Raw genomic sequence first — 22170 nt, 5'->3', positions numbered from 1 at the left:
CCCTTCTGTTCATTTAGTTACAAACAAATTGAGTTTTCAAGTCTATGTGAAATGTAACTTGACCCTGAATTTTTATTGTCGGAGAGGACTGTTGTTATATGGGTAGCAGCAAATCGAGTTGGTTGAGAGTAAGCAATTTGACAGATTCTCATTTCTTTGTGAAATGACTTAGTAGATTTGGGCCATACTGCTCACTGACCCAGGCATTGATCTGTAGCTGCTGCCGCATTGCAAGTTCCATGGGATTTGACTCAAAGCTGCCTCCTCCGGTTCTAAGTCCCTTTCTCCCACCGACAGGAATGTGCTTCAAAAGGAAAGTCACTTGAGTTTCCCATGAGCTTAATTTCTACAGCTATTTACCCCCTGAAACTACTGTGCAAGCTGCGCTCCTGGATTTTCTGCTTGAAGCTTTTATAAATAATTTACAGTGCAAAGAATTGAAATAAGCCAACTAGTTGGAAAATATCATCACAGTTATCTGTTTGTTCTGCTATTTATTATTATTATGCTATTATCTATTTATACTGCTTCCTACCACTCTTGATAGAAAAGTGCAAGTATCTGTGGCAAATTTGATCTATTGGTTCCAATGAGAAATTAAAGTCATTTAGGAAGAACAGGTGCCAACTGGAAAACAAGCAGACAGCTTAAAGGTAATTAAGGATAAAATATTAATCTATTTGCATTCCAGAAAGCTGCCCTTTGAACCTTCTTTGAGATAATACATTAACATCAGGATGAAATGTTGACATGCTGTCCAAACTTTTTACCTGATTCTCAATTACAGTATCTGAATGCATTATGTGAATATATCATATGAATGCTGAGTCACTTTCTTGTTAGTACAGTGAAATAGAATATATAGCTCACGTATGGAACCAGCCATATCTTTTTTACTTCATTTGCTGATATGTCAGAAGAAAAAATTAAATGAATTCATAAAAAGGATCTATCTGCTCATTTGTTTTCTTAAAGAAGATTATTTGATCCTCTTCGATTATTCCAAACAACTTCAAACTGGGCATCCAAGTACCAAGGAATCTGATATCCATAGTACTGCTGCTGTGATGCTGTGATACAGTTTACCACAATAACCATCTAAGTATAGTTATATATAGCTATGTGTAAGCATAGTATGGCATGCAGACACACAAAGAACGACTGCAGGAAAACCCATCCACAAATGTTAGTTACTCTCCACTCCAAGTAGTCTGAGATTGAAACAGCAAGCTGAGATTTTAGGGGGCACAAGACCAGCAATTTGGTGCTACTGGAATAAGCCAGCTTGTGCAAAAAGCACCGTCGGCCTTTGCTGCAAGACAGCAGCTTACTGTATCCCTACAAAATAGTAGTAAACTTTCAGAAGTAAAGACCTTACTGCTGGGTCAGTAACTGAAGCACAGCTTTATCCACGACCACTTCTCTCTTTGCTCAGCACTTACTGGAGAAAAACCAACTATTTATGTGGATTTCTAGCAATTACTTTTGATATAGTTCCTCAAAACAATACGATTCCATTTCAAAATCACAGTATCTGTTGGTCAATATGTCAGTGTTTCAAGAGCACGAGAATATTCACAGTAGACTATATGCTCAATGCAAACGTTCCTTCACAGATGAGGAAAGTTACTGCCTTCTGATCCCTTTCTCAGTTTTCATTATCTTTTTGATTCTGCTGCTGATCTGTAGGTCTTGGGGAAGTCAGTGTGCAAGATGGACAAATGCAGAAATCTGAGATGTGCTTCCTTCACAAATCCAAGTGGAATATGTTATTGGACAGCCAAGCAGCTACTATTCTTATTTTAGAGCAAGAAAATGGAATTGCATGCCTTAGGGAAAGAGAATGTGATAAAATCAGGACACGAGAAAAAAAAAATCTGACTGAGCTCTCTTAAACGTTTTCTGATGGGTACCATAAACAAAGCTCGTAACACCAGTCTTCTATGTGGAGTTCCTCAAACTCCTTAAAGAAATTCCTGCTCTGCTGTGCAGAGATGGAAGGCCACTGGTCACAGGCCTGAGGGCTGTGCCTGCCCTGCATAGCATCCTGCTGCTGCTGCTCAGGCCCTGCACTGCCACGTAGGCCCCAAGGCAAGAATCTGCAAAAGGAGCCTGCAGGGAGAGCTAGGCAGGAAGAACGGAATCACAGGATCATAGAAACATAGAATCACAGAATGGATTAGGTTGGAAACGACCTTTAAGATCATCCAGTTCCAACCCCCCACTATAGACAGGAGCACCTCCCTCTTCGACCAGGTTGTGCACAGCCCCGTCCAAGGAGGGACCACCCACAACCTCACTGGGCAACCTGTTTCAGTGTCTCACCACCCTTACAGTGAAGAATTTCTTCCTACCATCTAGTCTAAATCTACCCTCTTCCAGTTTAAAGCCATTTCCCCTCATCCTGTCACCACGTGCCCTTATCAGAATCTCTCCCCAGCTTGCCTGTAGCGCCCCTTCAGTTACCAGATGGCTGCTAGACCTGCATGGGGGACCTTTTTACAGGAAAGAAAGTATGAGAGCAAATAGCTGGGCAGTTTGGGATTTAGCTCATCTCTACTTCCTCTGGAGGCAGGAATAAAAAGGTTTCTTTTGTCGATGAATAACGTGTGGAAGGCAGTGGAAATGCAGTGGGAACACACACGATAGTGTCCTTTTTCAGTGTTCCTGGGGACAACCACCTCTTAATGCACATGTTCAAATGGTCGTGTATACCTACAAACCACAATACTGCACTGAATGAAAATTAGCATCGTAAAGTCAAACCCTCTAATGTCGTGAAATGCTAGAATTAAGAATTAATGTTATGTGGCACCCTGCTGTTTATATATTACAGTACATCCTTCAAAGGGTACAACTGCAGTAGCAATCCTTTCGGGAGATCCCTGCTTCATTCAGTGCACAGGAACAGCAGAGGTTTCTTAATGAGACTCTAGCCAAGATTTTTCTTAGCGCTGTCACTCAGAGAGCCGCACTCTGCCCTGCTTACTGAACCCTTTCTCAGCAAGGCTCTGAGTAGAAAATTAAAAACGTACAGTTTTATTGCGTAAGTTCAACTGGCTGTAAAAGTCAGCTGAAGCTGAGTGCTGAGACTGTAATCCACGACAAGAACACTGAAGACCAAGCAGGACCTGTGGTTTCAGGTCTTTTCAGGTCTTGCCTTCCACAGGCTGTGTGATGTCCAGTTGCATTCACTGTGGCACTAATTCTGCTCTCCTGTCAGCTTTTCAACTTAACTCTAAAGCCTTCCATATTCTGCAGTAAACACAGCTAAGACCCTGCAGGGAACAGAATCTTTCAGCCCAGCCCCAAAAGATGCACATCTTGTCTGCTTTTCTGACTGACTGCAGCGCAATTTGCAGAGTACAGAACCATGCCTCAGGACATCATAGTGAAATGTGAAGTTGAAAACCTGCAGTTCCCTCTGATCTCTCACAGAATTGACCACCATATCCAGTACTGACGTGCACGCACAAAGAAGAACAGATTCCTTTTAGAAGGGTCCTGAAGGTGGTCAGATTGGTCAAAACTGAGGGAATAAGGCAAAGCATCCAGTCCTCCTGCTTCCCAAGTGACAGCATGAAGGCCATGTTTGTGGCACCAGGAGCATTAGGCAAAGAGCTGCCTGTGGCAATGGCAGCTGCAGGGTGGGATTTGGTGGGATTCCGAAGATTCACCTCCCTCACAACCTTCTGAACGGGATTAGACATACCTCCAAACTAAGAGGTGCAAGGAAGACAGCAACACAAATACTCTGTTTCTCAAAAAGAAGATAAAGTGGAAACACAGAATACATTTGAAGGTGTCAGAGAACGATCTGTTAAAGAAAACAAACAAGTACACTCTTTCTGCGGGCTACATCTTTCAACCATGGCTTTTTCACACAGTAGTGTTAGGGTATCTTCCAGCAAGACTTAGGGTTTCCTAAGTAGATGCCATCTTGAGTACTCTAGGATACTGCATCTAGCCACCAGCTACCAACATAGAGGGGTGAGGGGTTCAGGAAGTCCTACATTATATCAGCAGTACATGTGGAGGTCCTGGCTACCTTAGTTAGCTTATGTCCAGGCATCGACCTTGATCCCTACCAGCCATTTCACTCAGGCTCAGTGTTGAGGCACGTGTAGCCTACCTGCTGCCCTGCACCTAAATACTCTAGCATACCTGTCTGCTGCACCTGCCTATCTGGTGCAGGATACTAAAGGCAGTAAGTCATTGCGGTGCTCATCTCAACATGCTGTTGCGTGAGGAGCATGTTTTTGTTGTGTGTTGGTTTCAATGGGCCTGAAAATCTATCTCTCATCGAGCTCAGAAAGAGGAAAAGAAAACATTACATGACCTTTTAAGAGAGGATAGCCTGGGAGGTGCCTTTCCTTTTATACCAGACTTAGCAGAAGAATGAGGAAACAGTCAGATTATTGTTAAAATGAATGATGAATCCGCATATCAGATCACTGACCTAGCACTGAAATAATACCGTATTTTATTATTTTAGGTTAAAAAAGAGAACGGTTCAGAATTTAGGAGATTAAAACTCCTTCAACAGCAGCCAATGGAAACACTGACTTTGTCTTCAGAATAAACAGAAAATGTCTGAGTTAATCTGAAAAACACTTTGAACAATGGAGCGATTACCACTTGCTGACAATCATTAGCTTACCTTCCTTTCCTCTCTCCCGGGCAGTTCATTTCTTTGTTTGCTGTCTAGTTGCATAGTTACTTCAACACATTTTTGAGGAAGATGAAAAGTTGATTTATTTCCAGAAATTTAAGACAAGGGGAAAAAGAAAAAGAAAAAACCTGCCAAACCTACAGAAAAGAAAAACAAACAGAAAGAGAGAAAGCCTACCTAGATTCTGTGGAGATGGCAAGAGAGATGGTGGTTATCAGGTTATCTCTTGAAGGGAGCTGAAATGTGAGCTTACAAAATATCCAAACTTTATTGATCCTATTCCCACACAGCAAAGCCTTCTTGCTGCTGTCACACAGGCTGATCTGTAATATTGCAATCAGGATGTTATCCACATATACTCACATTGGGAAAGGCTAAACCAAAACAGCAAATAAAAACTACTTGTATATATGGAATGGTGTAAAAGCGGATTGTGCATGAGCAGAACTTGGATGTTTGCTATTGCACATTACAAGAAAGCTGATTAACCAGCTTGTTTGTGAGATAAAGACCTTGTTTCCTATCTTCCTTTTCTGAGACCCAGACTCATCATGCAGTCCTATCCACTAGCATTAAGTACGGTGCTCTTCAGTACCTTCATGTTTTGAGTAAAATCCACACACCATCACAAAATGATTCACCTTTTATACGGTAAACTAAATTGGCTTGGTGCAGGGTTCAAAAAAACACAAGCCAGTGCAAGTGAGGAGAGAAGGGCTAAGGTGAGGAGAGCAATGAGTAGAGCAAAGAGCCTTTTCCCATACGTGGAAATGAGCTGTTAGATCATCTCAAGCCCAAACGTGTAATTTCACCTGTGGCAGCTTTGTTGCAGAGCTAATTCTCTGTTACTTGCCCTATAGACTTGTCTTAACAGCCATCTGCAGCCCATCAGTAATTAATCAGCCTGGCTCTGAGTGTTGAGCAACAATGTGTTCTATGGGGAACACAAGGAACTTCAAGAGAGAACTTCAGAAGCTTGGCGGTCTAAAATGTACAGTAGTGTCCAGTGAGGTTTTCACAAGGCACTCTGGTAACCCTGGGAGCTGTGCATTTCTTTTCATCTATAGTACCTTTGTATTTCAGGAATCATGTCCTCGCCTCCAGGCAACCTCTTTGGTCAATTAGGAACACATCTTTCTGCAACAGATACTGAGAAACACATGTGGTAATACCACCAAAGCTACTGCAACCCACAGTCCATAGCTACATCTAACAGCAATGTTTGCACAGCGTAGGGGAGCAGCACTGAGGCAACAACCTGCAGAACACTTCCCACATGACACAGCTCCTTACAGGGACTAAGTAGTGCTGCTGAGTCCACCCGTACTTCCCAGGAGAAAAGATCTTTATAGAAACACAAGCTGTCACAGAAAGATATAAGATGTAAAATTATTTGACTACCTGAAACACTCAACAGAAGGCCAAGATTTCTTTATTTGATCTAGTAGGTCTGTTTCTTCAGAATGGGAATGGCATATTCACGTTTCTGCTTCACTAGCATTTGGTAACCTAGCTGAAAGCATTGTTGATTCTTCAAATGTCTGGAACATGCACTGGCTCACTAATAAATTTAACCTTCTGTTACCTCCAGTAACAAACAGGATTCTACTTGGGATTTTGAGCAACTATTTCAGGATCAAGTTAAAGCCTTTTCCTTGGTGGAGTGCCACAGTATTACACAGCTCTTGTGAAAAGAAAGACTGAAGTAGGCTGGTGGAACAAGAGTCATGAGAAATTTGAAAAGTACAAAGGTTTCTCATGGGATTATCCGTGGGACCAAACCTTGTGCACATACATAGCCTTCTCTGCCCCTTAGCACTGAGCATGGATATATGTTGGACCAAAACACATCAGCATTGCTGCCTTGGCAATGCTCTTACTGTTTCCTCCTGGAGCAAGAGTACCAGTGGATCATATGGCTCTACGGCTGGAAAGAAGCAGGTGGTCACAGCCAATCCCATAAGCTAAACAGACAGGAGTCCTGCTGTAAGCACCACCAAGCATGGGAGCACAGCATGTTTGGCAGGCAGAAGCTGTCTTTTTTTACATAACTGTGCAAAGTACAGTTCCAGTGATAAAACATTACAGTATCTTACAGGTAATATGGGGCAAGGGTTACATTTCCTCTACTCTTATCTTTGTGTCCGATGCATTCTTTCACAGAAATGGGGATTTGGGCAAGACTAAAGAAGATACGGTTATGAACCTACTGAGTAACCACATTCTGTTACCGGCAGTATTAGCAAGGGTTAGAATCCAAGCACTTATTTTATATAAACCTCAAATACAATGGAGACTTTAGGGACTTACTAATGGAAAGCTTGGTTTGGGTTCCAACTCTTAGCTCACCTGCTAAACATTAACCATTTCTTCACACTTAAAATGAAAGTCTTCATGAATGCCATATGACAGGTATATGTATATAGTACAGAGCCTGAGCTGGAATATAAAACCACTGCACCTTGCACAATGCAATGTTGCTAATGCAAACACAAACATACAAAGGTAGCACAATTTTAAAACCTACTTGCATATTGTTATTGTTTTATGATCACAACTTTAGTATCAGCAGTTGAATGCTAAGGGGAATACGCCTCCTGAGGGAATCAGGCAGAGAAAGTGAGGACACAGCACACATCATTTACCTGCTCCATTGACCTTCTGCACCAGGAGATCAGTAGGTCATCATCAAGAGGTTCAAGTTTCACATCAGTGCTTTGGTAGGGAACACACAGCTTTGCCCAAGTGGTCTCTCATTAGTCCTGACCTTTTCAACAGCACTCTTTGGAATGGTGCTCTCCCCTGCAAAGCTGGCATAGGACAGGGATGCCACAGCAGTTCTGAGCTCCAGTTAGCTGCACAGACGCACAAATAACTGAGCCAGTGCAAACAGAGGGGACAGAAGAGAACTGGATGACAGACCATGTCTGGCACACTACTGTTCAGGCCACCACCTGCTGGTCCCAGTACCTCTGCCCACAGATTCCAGCCACTATTCTTTCTTACAAAGTAATTTCACAACATATTTCATAAGAAACTTAGCCTCTTACCTTAAGGTAACAGGAGCAACCCCTAAAGCTGAGGACCTACAATTAAAGTAAAGCAATAATTATTGTATGTATTTTAAGGAAGCATCCTGGATCCCATCTTTCTAACTGGATGCAGTTCTTTAGATTAAGATACTCTCTGGGACTTAATACTTTGGGAAAAATCAATAGAAGAAAAATATTGTATAATCTTTTTGCAACCATCCCTGCTTCAAACTGACAAAAAGATCAAGTGTTTAAATCAGATCAATTTTTTTTGAGACTCTGGACTTATTTAAAAGCTTGGAAAGCTTTCACTAAAGGTTTTGAAAAGCTCTTATCATACCCTGTTATCATACTCTGTTATCTCATTCTCTTCCTGAAGGTTACGTAGTTTCTGCTGCAGCTTTATCAAAGGTACAAAACACCTGTATGCATAGCCATTTAAAATAGGGGATCATACCCATATGGCTCATTGTTACATGGCCAAAGGCTTCCAGTATGAGCAATCTTGTAAATATTGACTATTCCTACCACAAATCAATCAACCATAATTTAAACCACAGTAACAAAATTGAATGACTAAGGGAAAAAAAGCTTCAATATAAAATGAGTTGCCAGGCAATGAACAGATGCACAAATTGGGTAAGAAATCAGATCCTGTCTTGGGAAGTCTGAGATATTTACAGCTTGCAGATCTAATAGTGTGACTGTTCAGTACCTTGTGCTGGATGTGACCTGAATGCCTGTCGGTGCAAAAGAAACTGAGATTCAAGCTAGGTAGATTTCCTAGATATTTGCTTTCCCTGGGAAGGAGACCTCACCACAAGGGGACAAACAGAACTGCTCCCAAGACAGGACAAGCTTGTGGCTCCAAGTTGCTGCTGGATGTCCCAGAGCAGGATGATTGAACCCAGGCTGCCCACCATGGCCCACTCCAAGGTGGGAGAACAGCACAGCATTAGGGCTGTCCTTCCCTTTCGGGCTCCTTGCACAGCAGTAACGGGCTCTGCTTTCCTTTCCTGGTCTGAAAAATATTTAAGGCTGAAATATGGTGTTAAAATCCAGGTATGACGTGTTATAGAATCAAAGGATTGTAGGTTCTGGAAGAGTCTACTCCCATCAATTTGATTCCCACACTTTAGATATTTATAAAAAGTTATGAGATTCCCCACTCAGCCTCCTCCAGACCAAAGAGTCCCAGGTATCTCAGCCTTTCCTCATAAGGGAGATGCTCCAGGCCCTTCATCATCTTTGTCACCCCCTGCTGAACTCTGTCTGAAGAACCTTGCCTTTTTTTGAACTGGTGAGCCCAGAACTGGACACAGTATTCCAGATGTCACCTCACCAGGGCAGAGTAGAGTGGGATGATCACCTCTCTCAACCTGCTGGCTGTGCTCTTTGTAATGCACCCCAAGATCCCACCGACCTTCTTGGCTACAATGGCACACTGCTGGCTCATGGCCAACCTGTTGTCCACCAGGAGCCCAAAGCCCTTTTCCACAGTGCTCCTCTCCAGCAGATCAGCTCCTAATCTGTACTGATGCATGTGGTTATTTTTCCACAGTGGCAAGACTCTATATTTGCTCTTGTTGAACTTCATCGGGTCCTTCTCTGTCCAGCACTCCAGGCTGTCCGCATCATATTGAATAGCAGCACAGCCTTCTGGTGTGTCAGCTACTCCTCTCAGCAGTATCAGCAGACTTGCTGAGGATGGACCCTTTCCCTTCATCCAGGTCACTAATGCCTCTTACTTAGGAATTACGCTTCCCCATCCCCTCACCCCTCCCCCTATAAATCAGTATTTTTTTTCATAGCTGCTAAACTTCTGCATGTAAAATAAATATACCACAGTTTGTGAATAGCAGGAAATAAAAGTCAGTTGCTAAAGAGAAAAATGTTATGTATTTATTCTACTTTTCAACTAACTTGTGAATGCTTCAACTAATATTCAGCTAATGTTTGGGGCTTTGTGAGTTGTTTTCAGAAGCTGATTGTGGAATTAAGGCTCTTTAGTGTGCCCTCTTTGACTGCAAGAAAAGAGCACAGGCAGATAGTCCTACCAATGGGAAGAACCCAAATAATCAAGCTGCTTTGTTAAGCTGCACGTCTGAAATCAGTCCTTTAGAAAAGTGCGCTGTCAGCAAAGTCTGGAAGGACTTTGCGCACACTCCTTGTTTCTGGTCATGCCCCTGTTGTTCCTCATTTCTTATGCCTAAAAAGGGATTCTACTGCTTCTGATATTCAATATAAATTATATGACATGTCAAAGAAAACAACTTGGCATGTGGAGAGGATTAGAAGGAAGTCTGTCTTTTGCTTTGTTACTGAGCATCACTTTATACTATACATAAGACACTAATTGAGAACCTAGTTTGGAGAGGAATCAGTATTATAGTTTGACTGGAGTAGGCCTTTGTTAGTCACCTTCCTCACTGCAGAACAGGATGGCCTTCACTGGACCACCCTCAGAAGATCACAGAATCATAGAATATCCTGAGTTGGAAGAGACCTGTAAGGATCATTGAATCCAGCTCCTGGCTGCACAGAGGAGCATGCCAAATTCCAACACTATGTCTGAGAGCATTGCCCAAATAATCCTTGAACTTCGGCAGCCTGTTCAATGCTCACCACCCTCTGGTGCAGACCCTGTCCCTGACCACCAGTCGCCCCTCCCCTGGCACAGCTCCATGCTGTTCCCTCGGGCCCTGTCGCTGTCACACAGAGTAGAGCTCAGCGCTGCCCCTCCACTCCTTGTGAGGAGCTGCAGCCGCCATCAGGCCTCCCCTCAGCTCCTCTGCTCTCAGCTGATCACAAAGGGGCTTCAGCGCTCCTCATATGTCTTCTTCTCCAGACCCTTCACCATTTTCATAGCCCTCCTCTGGATGCCCTGTAACAGTTTTATGTCCTTATGTTATGGCAGCCAAACCTGCACACAATGTGCTAGATGAGGCCGCACAGCACAGAGCAGAGCAGGATACCCCCTCCCCTCTCCCAGTGGCAGCGCTGGGCCTGGGGCACTGCAGGGTGCGCTGACCCTTTGGGCTGCCAGGGCACACTGCTGGCTCATCTCCAACCTGTCATCCAGCAGAACCCCAGATCCCTTTTCACAGGCCTGCTCTTCTGTCTCTCATCCCCCAGCCTGTACATACATCCAGGGTTACCCTGTCCCAGCTACAGAATCTGAGATACACTCTTCTTAAATTCATCTTATTGGTGACTCCTTGTCCCTCTGATCTGTTAAGATGTCACTACAAGGTGTCTCCGCCCACAAGGGAACTCCTCCTAATTTAGCATAATCTGCAAACTTAGTATATCTTCCAGTCCTACACTGAAAACATGTATAAAAACACTAAAGAGACTGGCCCTAAAACAGAGCCCTTTGGAACCCCACAAATGATGGAGCCTGATGTAATTCCATTTGCTAGAACCTTTTGAGCTTGACTTGTCCTAACCCAAACAATCTGTTTAGTTCAAGTTATGGAAGACTTTCTGCATCAAAATATAATTGCCTTAGCACAGGTCTCTCCAATGCTTTAGGGAATGCGTGAAGGCCTTCTAACTCAAAAGGAAGCAGTTACCACATCTGCTCCTCATCTCTGCTGATAGTGGATACAGGTGCACACCATAATTTACAGACCTGGATCAAAAAATACAATTCTACTGAATACACTAAAATGCTGAAAGGGGGCTGTTCCAGATGAATTCTTCATTGTATTAACAGAACAACACAATATTCAGAAATGACAACTCGGCAATCACTTCAAACAATGCTACTCCAAAAATTTACCCGATGATTCATTAAGAAAAACAAACCTTTCTTTATTCCCTGTAATAACAGCCTCACCACAAGACATCTACTTTTCATGTGTTACTTCTAAGTGACAGCTGATAAAACAAAGCTTTCTGCAGAACAGGGCTCTGAGCAACCTGCTCTAGTGGAAAATGTCCCTGCCCACGGGGCAGAGTGTTGGAACTAGATGATCTTTAAAGTCCCTTTCAACCCAAACCATTCTGTGATTTTATGATTCTATGCCTGGTTTCAACCCTGAGTCTTCAACGTCTTACCACGAGCATATTTTCAAAGCTCCAAGCTACTGTATTTAGATCTAGTGGCAGCTAATTTTAACAGCTTAACAGATACTCAAAAGATGAAGTGGGTTGTACTCTTGGGAGTTTCCAGTAAGACAGGAACATAGAAACGTTAGGCCAACTGCTCACTATTGCAGGTACTATGCTATATATTCTCTTCCTACAACCCTACCATCTCCAACTTAAAAATACACAGACCTTTTTCATTAATGATTTCAGCAGGAAAACTCTTCAAGATCTCTACTGATCTTCATCTAGTAGAAGTTCTAGTAGAACATAGATAGTTTTGGAATGCTTTTCTAATGGCTTTCAAGGCATGGATCAGTAAGATCACATAGGACTTCTTAACTTCAGTACATCTTTATTTCTTAAAGTCCTTGTTTCTTGGCACAGCCCTCTCTGGGCGTTATCATGCTGCACCAACACTATTACAAACATACAGCTGAATCTAATCTGAAAATTATTTTTCCATCTCTGAGAAAAAAAAAAAAAAAGAAAAAAAAATCAAACAACAAAATAAAACAAAAAACAACGCTCCACTGCTGTGCTCAAATTACATCCTCAAATACGTGATCATTTGCTGTGTGGTAAGTAGATACAGCTTCAGGAATGAGGAACAGAGTCCCCAGCTGGGACTGAAAAAGCGGCTGATGAATGAAGGAGTAGTTTGGCTCAGTTATAACAAAGATCTTGTCAAGGTAAAGTGAATTTGGACTGAGTCTGCTATACTAAAGTTCCATGCTGCAAAGGATACATAAAGGACATTTTGGAGGTATTTCTTCCCAATAAAATGGCTTTCTAGTAAACAATTTATTTCAAAGGCAAATCCAGATTTTCCTTTGGACTGTCTGGAGAAAGTCACATCCCAGGGCTGTGAATACTGGTACTTATCAACCAAAGCCCTGCATGTATGTTTGGAAAAGCTTCTTTCTTTTTCTTTTTTCCCATATGAAGTGTATTGGAAGCAATTATACGTCACATTACACGCAGTAGAAACAATTATGCAACGTTATGAACACATGCAGATATTACACAATACTTGTGCATCCTGAAGTCTTATGTGAAGCATAAGTGAATACATTTGCACGTGATGCTTGTCAGCCTTAGAATAGCTTACACTTCTCTATGCACAGTTCTCTACATAGGAAAAGGCTACGCACACCCCAACACTGCCAAAACACTGAGGGGAAAAAGAAGCTTCAGCTGAAGATAGTAAACACCTCACAAACAGAGCTAATATGTTACACTGCAAGGCTAAAGATTACAACGTGAGAGAACAGTTTACATTTTTTATCAGTTTTACTGGTGCAGAAGGAAAATAACTTGGTTTTCTGTCATGAACAGCGTACTAGCTCGGTAACTGGTAAGCACACAAGAATGGGGGAGAAAAGTAGACAACGACACTGAAACAACTCCAGAGTTAGTATGTTAGTGCCAGGAGAAAGACACTGAAAATGAGCTCTTGAATTTCAGGATGAAGAGTAGCACTGGTGGTCAGTTGAAGAGTACAGAGTGCTTGATAGCAGCTTGCATTATCGTAAAGCTGAGCTTAGTTTGGCAATCTTTGTGTATGTTGCTGGAAATGTACAGTACTGTGTGTAATTACACACAGCAGCACACTCAGGGCACTCTGGGATGATAACATACACCCAAGCCTTTCAAAAACCTCTCTCAGCAACACAGCACTCCACCAGCCACATGAACAGCGAGCACAAATCCTACACAACCCAGGCAGGGTCACCTGTATTCATATGATATCAACTGGAGTTCACCCTGATATAATAATGCAGTCACTTCTGTCCTCCCACAGCACAAAGAAAGTAGAAGCAGGCTGTGCATAAGCAGTATTTTTCATCAGACTCCTGTTGCCAAGCATGAAGTATTTCTAACCTCCCCATTTTTCAAAAACCAGAAAGGCTGTGAGAATTTCAGAACTAATGGAAGAGATTATTTTCTTCTCCTTCAAACTCAACAGGCCTTCTTCAGATCTACAACTGTACCTGCAGCGCAGTGCTTTCATATGGAGATCAGCCATGAAAACTGTAGTCAGAACCATGAGTTTTAACAAAGCTCTAAGCCCCTAAAATCAGTGCGTAGTTTTAATCACACTGGTCACTGCCTGCCCTTCTTGTTGTGAAGGTTTTGTGGACATTGCCCTTTTGAGACAAGTTTTTAGTCACTGAAAAAATAACTAACGTATTTTAAATTCCATTGGTTTATACTTGACTGTTTTCTCCTTTCCGCTAATGCACTTTACGTTTGTTGTTTTAATGTGTTACGGGCCCGTCCTAACCTTGAGGCACCTCAAATCCTGGAAGAAAGACAATTAGGCCGTTTTTGTCTATATCATCTTTCAGTTAAGGGAATAACTAATAATGCAATTCTCTCATTAGTAAGTTTGCCACAATTTACAAGTCTTACTAGTCCTCAAGCCCTTACCTATGCAATCCTACTGCATGCCAGCCATGCTTTCCCCAAAGGCCTACCAAGAAACAGCTGCGTAAGTAGAATGAAAAGCAGGGCTCAGGCAGAGTGAATTGCCAAATCTGAACCCTTGTCTGCCTTGCAAACTTCCTTACATCCCTCGCTTTTTAACGGTGCCCAGAAAGGACAACCCTCTCAGAAGCAAGTCTCCCTCTTTGCCTGAGGTTCAGCTCCTTGCCCGTCTCCTCATTTAGCTGACACGTTTGATGGCAGCCCTTCTTCCATTTCCTATCAAGCCTACGATGCACAGCGTGACGCTTCTTTTCTCCGTCTTCCCTGAGAGGAACGTCGCCCCGGCTGCCCCCAGGCAATGAGCTGCGGCACAGCGCGGCCTCCCTCCCCTCGGTACAACGGGACGCAAGCCCAGCGCGGGTAGCGCGGCCCGAGCACAGTCGGCTCAGGAGGGCAAGGTACCGCCGGCACCGGGAGCAAGCCGGAGCCTCCTTCTAAATCTGAAACGCATCTATTTCTTTGTCCCAAGAGGTCCCCAAGCGCCCGCCTCGCTGCGGCCAGGTGGTTACAACGACAAACGCGTCGGAACGAAGAGCGTAAGCCCCTTCGCGGCCTTTGTCTAGCAAGAGGGAGCGTCCTGTATTCCCGGACCCCTCTGGAGGGCCAGGCCGGACCACCCGGCCGCCGCGGCCTTCCCCCCCCAGCAGCGCCATCCCCACGCCGTGCCCGCAGCGCTGCCCGCGGGGCGCAGGAGCGGAGCGGAGCGGCGGGGCGGGGCTGCCGGCGGAAAGTGCTGAGTCACGGCCTGACGTGCCGCCGCCGTCACGTGCGGCGCCGGGCTCGGACCCGCCGCGCAGCGCGGCGCCGAGCGCAGATCGTTCCGAGCGTCTGGTGCGGCCGGCCGCTCGTTTCCGCTTCTCTGTCGTTACCCGGAGCCGGCATGGGGCTGCTGTCGCAGGGCTCGCCGCTGAGCTGGGAGGAGACGCGGCGGCACGCGGAGCACGTGCGGAAGCACGGCATCCTGCAGTTCCTCCACATCTACCGCGCGCTGCGCGACCGTCACAAGGACGTCCTCAAGTGGGGCGATGAGGTGAGTCCCCCCGGCATGGCCGCCCCGCGCCCTGCCCCGGCTTTGTTTCCCCGTCCGCGTTGCCGCCTCGCGGCCGCCTCGCGGCTCCCGGGGCGCGCTTTCCCCCTGAGGAAAGCTCTCCTTCGCGCTCTCCGAGCTGCGCACGCGGCCCCGTTTTGTCCCGGAGTCGGTGCGCGAGGGGCCGCGGGAGGCGTTCGTGCTGCTGCGGGCGGGCCCTGCGCGCTCGGCTGTCGGGACGGGCCTCGGCCGCACCGAGCGCAGGGTCCCGGCCGGCGGGTCGGGGAAGGCCGCCTGCGGGCGCTGCTGGAGGCGGCCTCCGCGGGGCTGCCCTGCGCCTGCCTGGCGTGGAGCCGCTCGGCGCTGTCCGGCCGTAAAGGCCCGCGGGCGCCTGTCCGCCGCATCCTCACCTTGTGCTGCCGCCTCACCGAGCTGCGCCTGGCGGCGGTCCCGGCCATCAAGGAGCAGCGCCGGCTGCTTACAGGTGCTCGCTGCCGGTGGAAAACGCTGTTCTCCTGCACGGCGAGAGACCTCGTGTCCTAAGTGTGTTGTGCTGAGTGCTCAGGGGTTAGCGAGGCAAACTGTAATGCATGGATATACCTCTGTCTGACGCTAGTGTTCCTGTGGCTCTGGCACGGCTGAGGCTGTGCTGGCGGAGAAGAAACTCATGAGTTGTAAACTAAGGAGTAAGAATGGAACAGAGAGTACTCCTATTACCCCAACGCTGAACTTGAGGGTTTCCTCGTGAGCCTTTAATAGAGGTGCCCACTTCCAGTATAATTCAGCCTTGTGTTCTCCAGTAAGGTTCCATCTCCATAGCAAGTGAGGTAGGTCCTTCCCCAGCTGCTCCTGTTCTCTGAATGCTACTACTGCCCAAGCACTGGTCGGTCACTCGATCATATCTTTAGCACGGTCTGTTTTCATAGCAGTGCTTCAAGCAGTTCAGCAAGTTGTGGTTCAGGTGAGGGAAGCATTAGGAGCTGTGGAGGAGCAGGCGAGCTGCAGCAGCTGCTTCTTGTTGAGTGAGCATGGTTATGTTTGAGTCACTGGGTTCATCACCTAGCTGTGATTTTAGCAAATGATAGTAACTTCAGGTGTGGCAGCTTATCTTGATTCTATTGCATTGTGCAATTTTTGTATAATGCAGCTTTAAGGCAAGCATTAGCGTGCTGGCTGTTTGTGCCACTCTGCAGTTGTGCAAAGCAGAATCGTGTCTGTATGGCTTACTGTGCTGTAGGCAGCTAGTGGGGAAAGCTGTAAACTTGTTCTCATTTTTCTTCCAGTTTCTGGTTATTAGAAAGTGAAGTTGCGCTTACACACAGTCCACCTGAGAGCTGGGCACCTGTCACTCACTTGCCTTCTATGCGTTTTGACTCTGGTGTGTAAAGTCACAGCCTGAGGGTATGTTATTGTCATTAAAACTTGCGTGGACAGAAATCAAGGAGGCTAACAGGCCACACGTAATGGTAGCAGTGAAATCAAGAGAAAGAAAACTATTCCTGTGTTAACAAGATGTTACTGAGACATAGTTTGGCAGAAGATACCTTTTTCAACTTCATTTTTTGAGGACTATTTGCCAGCAAAACCCGACTTCTGTAGCAAGCACCCAGTTTGTCTTTTAGTGCAGACAGTGCAAGTATTGGGCAAACTGTCCTAATCTTGATAAAGCTGTTACGGAGAGGAAATGTGATGTCTGCTAGTGTTTACAGAGCCAACCTTAGCCTTGATTGTAATATCATCAGGGCTCTATCACACAGTGTATGCTCTGAGACTCGTTGGGAGAGCAGTGGTGGCCCTTTAGGATGCTTGTAACCTGCTGTAGGCTCCTCTCATGGTGCCAGATGAAACTGCAGGGAGCTGCTGTGTCGCTGCCTGCCTTCTGCTGCCAGACAGGAGTGCTGAGAGGGGCTGACAGAGTGGCGTGGTGATAATTGTTCAAAATGAGCCTGAACAGCACTGCAACTCCTGCTGCTGTTCTGTACACTGACTACAGACCAGGAGAGGTCGAAGCATTGGCTCTGCTGCCTCTGAGACAGCCAGCTTCTTGCTTGAAGTACTAGGAGAGCCAAGGGCTCTGCGCAACCAATCTTGGCTTTTTGAAGTCTGTTTTCTGGGGGCTTTGTTTTCTGCAGCCGTGAAGTTAGGTGTGAGTATATTGCGGAATAAGACTTGTTTCAAAATAAATCTTTCTAAACATCTCTTTGAAGCCGTGCTTGAATGTAAGTGTCCTTTGCCCCATAATTACCCTTCTGCCTCATCAACTTTAAAGCTCCCTATTTATGCTTGGCATCTCCTGGCTGCGGAAAATACAGAACATCGAACTGTCTCGTTACCCCTCATTAAAGGTCTCTTTATGATCCTTGCCTTAATGCCTGTCTCACATTCTCCTGAGGTTTTCTTCCTTTTCTCCCCAACAGCAGTGTGTGCTTAACTGTGTTTCCAGAGAAAAGTCAGTAGATATTGTTTGTTTGTTTGTTTGTTTCCCGTGTGCAGTAAATGCAAAAGCCTCCACCTTTTAGTTACTGTGTATTAGCAGAGGTAGCAGGCAGTACGTGAGACAACTGGATTGTGCTGCTTGGAAGATGTTAGTGGTACCAAGAGTTTAAAAAGTTTATAGAAGAGGAAGGCAAAGCCTCCATTGCTTCCCAACTTTCTTCTGAAAGCCGTCTGGTGTGCTGCTGTGCTGTGCAGTGCCTCTGCTCTGCTGCTTGCATTCCACTAGCTGACAGCTGTTGCTTAAATTTCACTTTGCAGCTTAATGTGGATGTTCAGATCAGACAAGTGGAATGAGTGGCTCTTGGCTAGGCTCCATTCCATCACTTTGTGCTGCGTGGGCACGTGTGTATGGAGTAACAGCATTGCATGCGGATCTGCACATGTGGGTGCACATCCATTAGTGCTTACGTGTGATAATTCAAGTTTTCTTGCTGTCTGTTTCATCCCTGAGTGGGGCAGGTTGATGGTCTGCAGGCTGAATGCCTGTTTGCGCTGGGAAAATGATGCAAGTAAGAAGAGCTGAAAAGGGAATCTTGAAGGGGAAAAAGCTGTAAAGACGATATGAAAGTGTTTGCAGGGAGATCCCCTCAGAAGAAAAGCTGTTGTGAGCAAAAGGTGACCTAGCTACGGTATTAATGTCTTGCTGCAGTTCATGGCCTTTGTTTTTTCCAGACAGGAACAGCACAGTGCTGGGATCAGTGACACTGCGCCACAACCTACAGGATTTCAGGCTGGTAAAGTAATCGCTACAACTGAAGGAAGTGAATTTGGGCTCAGATGCACATGGTTTGAGGCTCCTGTTTAATGTTTGCTACTTAAAACCAGAGACAAAGTCTAGGGCATTTTTTAACAATGATTAATCTTGCTCACCTGCCGTATGAAGTAAGTATAGATCCTGTCTCTGAAAAACACAGCTGAAGTTTTGGTCACCACTTCTTTAAAAGACCGCAGAGGCCTGATGAGGGACATGCAAGGAGGGACTCAGGTACAGATAAAAGAAAATTGTGATAAAATAAGAAATAGGTTCTGAGAGCATTGTGATGTACGGAAAAAGCATTCAGATTTCATAGAATCACAGAATTGTAGTGGCTGGAAGGGACCTCCAGAGATCATTGAACCCAAACCCCCTGCAAAGCAGACCCCCTACAGCAGGTTGCACAGGTAGGTGTCCTGGTGGGTCTTGAATATCTCCAGGGAAGGAGAACCCACAGTCCCCCTGGGCAGCCTGTTCCAGTGCTCCGTCACCCTCACAGTGAAGAAGTTTCTTTGCATGTTCATGTGGAACTTCCTATGCTCCAGTTTATGGCTGTTTCCTCTTGTTCTGTCCCCACAGACTGCTGAAAAGAGATTGGCCATGTCCCTTTGACTCTCACACTTAAGATATTTATAAACATTAATAAGATGGCCTCTTAGTCTTCTTTTCTCAAGATTGAACAGACCCAGGTTGCTCAGCCTTTCCTCATAAGATAGATGCTCCAGGCCCGTTGCCATCTTTATGGCCCTCTGCTGGACTCTCTCCAGGAGATCCATTTTTTTTTTGTACTGGGAAGCCCAGAACTGGATCCAGTTCTCCAGGTGAGGCCTGAACAGGGCACAGTAGAGGGAAAGGATCACCTCCATTGAGCTGCTGGCCACGCTCCTTGTAATGCACCCCAGGATCCCACTGGCATTCTTGGCTACCAGGGCACACTGCTGGCTCATGGCCAACCTGTTGTCCACCGGTGGGTAAGCTAATGGAACAGAAAAGCTGCAGATGTAAAGCAATTACCTTAAAAGGACAAAGCTTTGATATCCTGAAGCATAAGATGCCACACAATTGCTTTAAATCTAAGATGGATGCGTATGTGGATGACAAGACTAGGCAGTCTCTTAAGGCTTTTATTCACAAAATTCCACATGCTGCAGGATGTCTGTCCCTCTGTCCAAACCACTTAAACAGTTTTCAGGTGGCTCATGGGGTTTCTTTAACATTCGTCTGAAACTTTCCAATTAGCTTCTTACTGTGTTATAAATAAAACAGAAGAGCAATAATTTGCTTTTGTATTTTCCTGGCTATCAGTAATAGCTTTTCCTTTTAGGAAAAGCAGACAAACAAATAGGCAGATCTCGGTGTGAGGAGCTCATAATCTCTGTTCAAAATGCTCTGCAGAAATTGCTTTGAAAGCTTTTCATGGAACACTTGTGCTAGCAATAACACTAACCTACCATCCTCTTAAAAAAGGGTTTTTTTAAACACTCGAGCTCATGTCGCTTTAAGACAATCACTTGTGGTCTCCCCTCCCCCTGCAAAATCCCCCAAACAATGCATTTTTGAATTTCTTTCATGCAGAAATTCCTCACGATGGCCCCCTGCCAGATGCAGTGTGTCTGGATGCATCTGAATGGTCGTTGTCTTAATCAATGTGCTTGCCTGCTTGCCACGTGAGGAAAAGCAGCATTCATGAATGATTGGGTTATATGTCACGTGTCTGCCTGTTCATACTTTCCTTCTGAGCTTTGACTAAATAAAGGGACAGTGGCATTATTTGTTTACAGGCAGTTGTGTTTCCCTTATGTTTTCATAGCTGCACTTGTTGTTTATTAAGAGTAGTGCTCCTGGGGTATGATTTTAATGCATCAGCTGCTGCTGCTTGAAAGCTTTGAGTGTCTGAATACAGTAATGAATGCAAATATATCTCCTTAAATCTTGATTTGAGTAAGTAAGGTGCCCTTGAAGAATCATCTTGTTTATTCCTTCCCTGGATGCTTCGGTTGACAGTTGTGAAACTACGTTTCTGCCCTGCTTTAATTCTTGTATCACAACTGTAGCTTTAGCCTCCTTGATGATTGTTTGCTTCAGCTGCTTCTTCCTCAGTTCTTCTGTGACCAGATTGCAAGACTTGCTCGAGCTGTAGTGTGTCAGCACTGACCAGCAAACCACTGTTGTTGGGTTGAGAATGCAGCAGTGCAGAGCTCACAGCTCTGTCCAGACCTGCTTTAAGTAGTGTGCATCTTCCCTCAGACTGCTTGTGTGTGGTGGGTGCTGATCTGTTTCCTTATGAAACATGGTACGTATCTGCAGTGCTCTGCAGACACCATGGAAAATGGATCTGGTGCCTCTTTCTGTGAAACTGCTGTGTATAACTTTCTTTATATACTTGGTATTAGCTGCGGTGGACTTGCCTGCGTTACCTCCTCAGCTTAAAACAGACCGTGGAAGAGGTGAGCAAAGAAATAGGAAGAGAAACGCAAGATACCTGATATTCAGAAGACTTGAGCTGTTAGGCTGAAGAAATATGTAGAAGCTTAGATACAGGGAGAGAACACGGGTCTGAGGGAAGCTGAGCTCCGGAGCTCCCAGAAGGGGTCACGTGCTGGGATTTGGGGAGCTCTCCCCCTAACTGCTACTGAAGGAAAATAACAAAAAGCACAAAGATCCTGGTGGTTTTTTTCCCTAGGCTGTTAGGAAAGCAAAAGTGATTCTCAATTCTTTCCATTTTAGCAAGTGAAAATACAGGTGCGTGTCCTTTGCCTCACATTATGCTTCCAGTTCTCTTTATTTAAACTGTTTCTATAGGTTTGGAATTGCTTCCATAAACTGTATTAGTCTAATCCTACAAGTATTTGGCTGAGCAATGCCGAGTGTTTCAGCAAATAGTTTATAGTTGGTTTCCTTTTCAAAAACTAATTTTGCATGAGAAACGTTTCAGAGGGCTAATTTTTTTCAGTTTCCTCTAAACAAGCCATAATTCATAATTAATAGTGACCAGACCCCGTGGTATGCATTGATTTCCTCCTCCACAGTCACAGATTTAAATAAAAGGAGCTTCAATTATCTGCTGCCTGTATGTTTCAGGTAGAGAAATGTTCTGTTCACGGTGAACTTCCTGCCTTGTGTGGATGTCAAATGAATTGCCATCATCTTGTCATGGAATTACCATCTATTGTTTCAGCATAATTCCTTTTTTACCACAGACTTGCTGCTCTTGCTGTGCAGAGGTGTTATCTCAGTTGATAGTTTTAGAAGGGCTGAGTAGGAAGGGTGAGTACAGGAAAGAGGTTTTCTTCATCTTTTTTCTCTCTCACTTCATGATGCCAGAGGCAGTGTAGAAGCTTGTAGCATCTTGTTTAACAGTTGAAGAAACTATCTATTACTAGTCTACAAAAATTTATAGCCTGTGTGAATTAGAAAATACGACTGTGCCAGAGAGACTTGTGCTTCTTTGTTTTAAATCTAAGAATTCGCATGTGTCTTAAATCTGTCTTTGATAGAGAAATGTGAAATTAACGTCATCTTAGTCCTTTGTAGTATTACCACAGACGTGACCCAGTTCAGCGGTTGAAGAGGAGACTCTTTGTTCTCTAATGTGCCCACGTCTTGT

The 22170-nt window shown here is 44.8% G+C and overlaps 1 protein-coding gene across 1 annotated transcript in view; it reads left to right on the top strand.

Annotated features, from left to right (window-relative positions):
* Nucleotides 1–15045: 15045 nt before the first annotated feature.
* Nucleotides 15046–22170, top strand: part of GCLC (glutamate-cysteine ligase catalytic subunit) — a 31428-nt gene continuing 24303 nt past the window's right edge. The window contains exon 1 of the mRNA XM_072331358.1: nucleotides 15046–15316. Within this exon, the coding sequence (XP_072187459.1) occupies nucleotides 15167–15316 (150 nt within the window). The 5' untranslated portion in view covers nucleotides 15046–15166. The remainder of the gene's footprint in view (nucleotides 15317–22170) is intronic.

This window comes from Excalfactoria chinensis, chromosome 3 (assembly GCF_039878825.1).
Source record: "Excalfactoria chinensis isolate bCotChi1 chromosome 3, bCotChi1.hap2, whole genome shotgun sequence".
Lineage (NCBI taxonomy): Eukaryota > Metazoa > Chordata > Aves > Galliformes > Phasianidae > Excalfactoria > Excalfactoria chinensis.
This window is presented reverse-complemented; position numbering and strand designations above follow the sequence as displayed.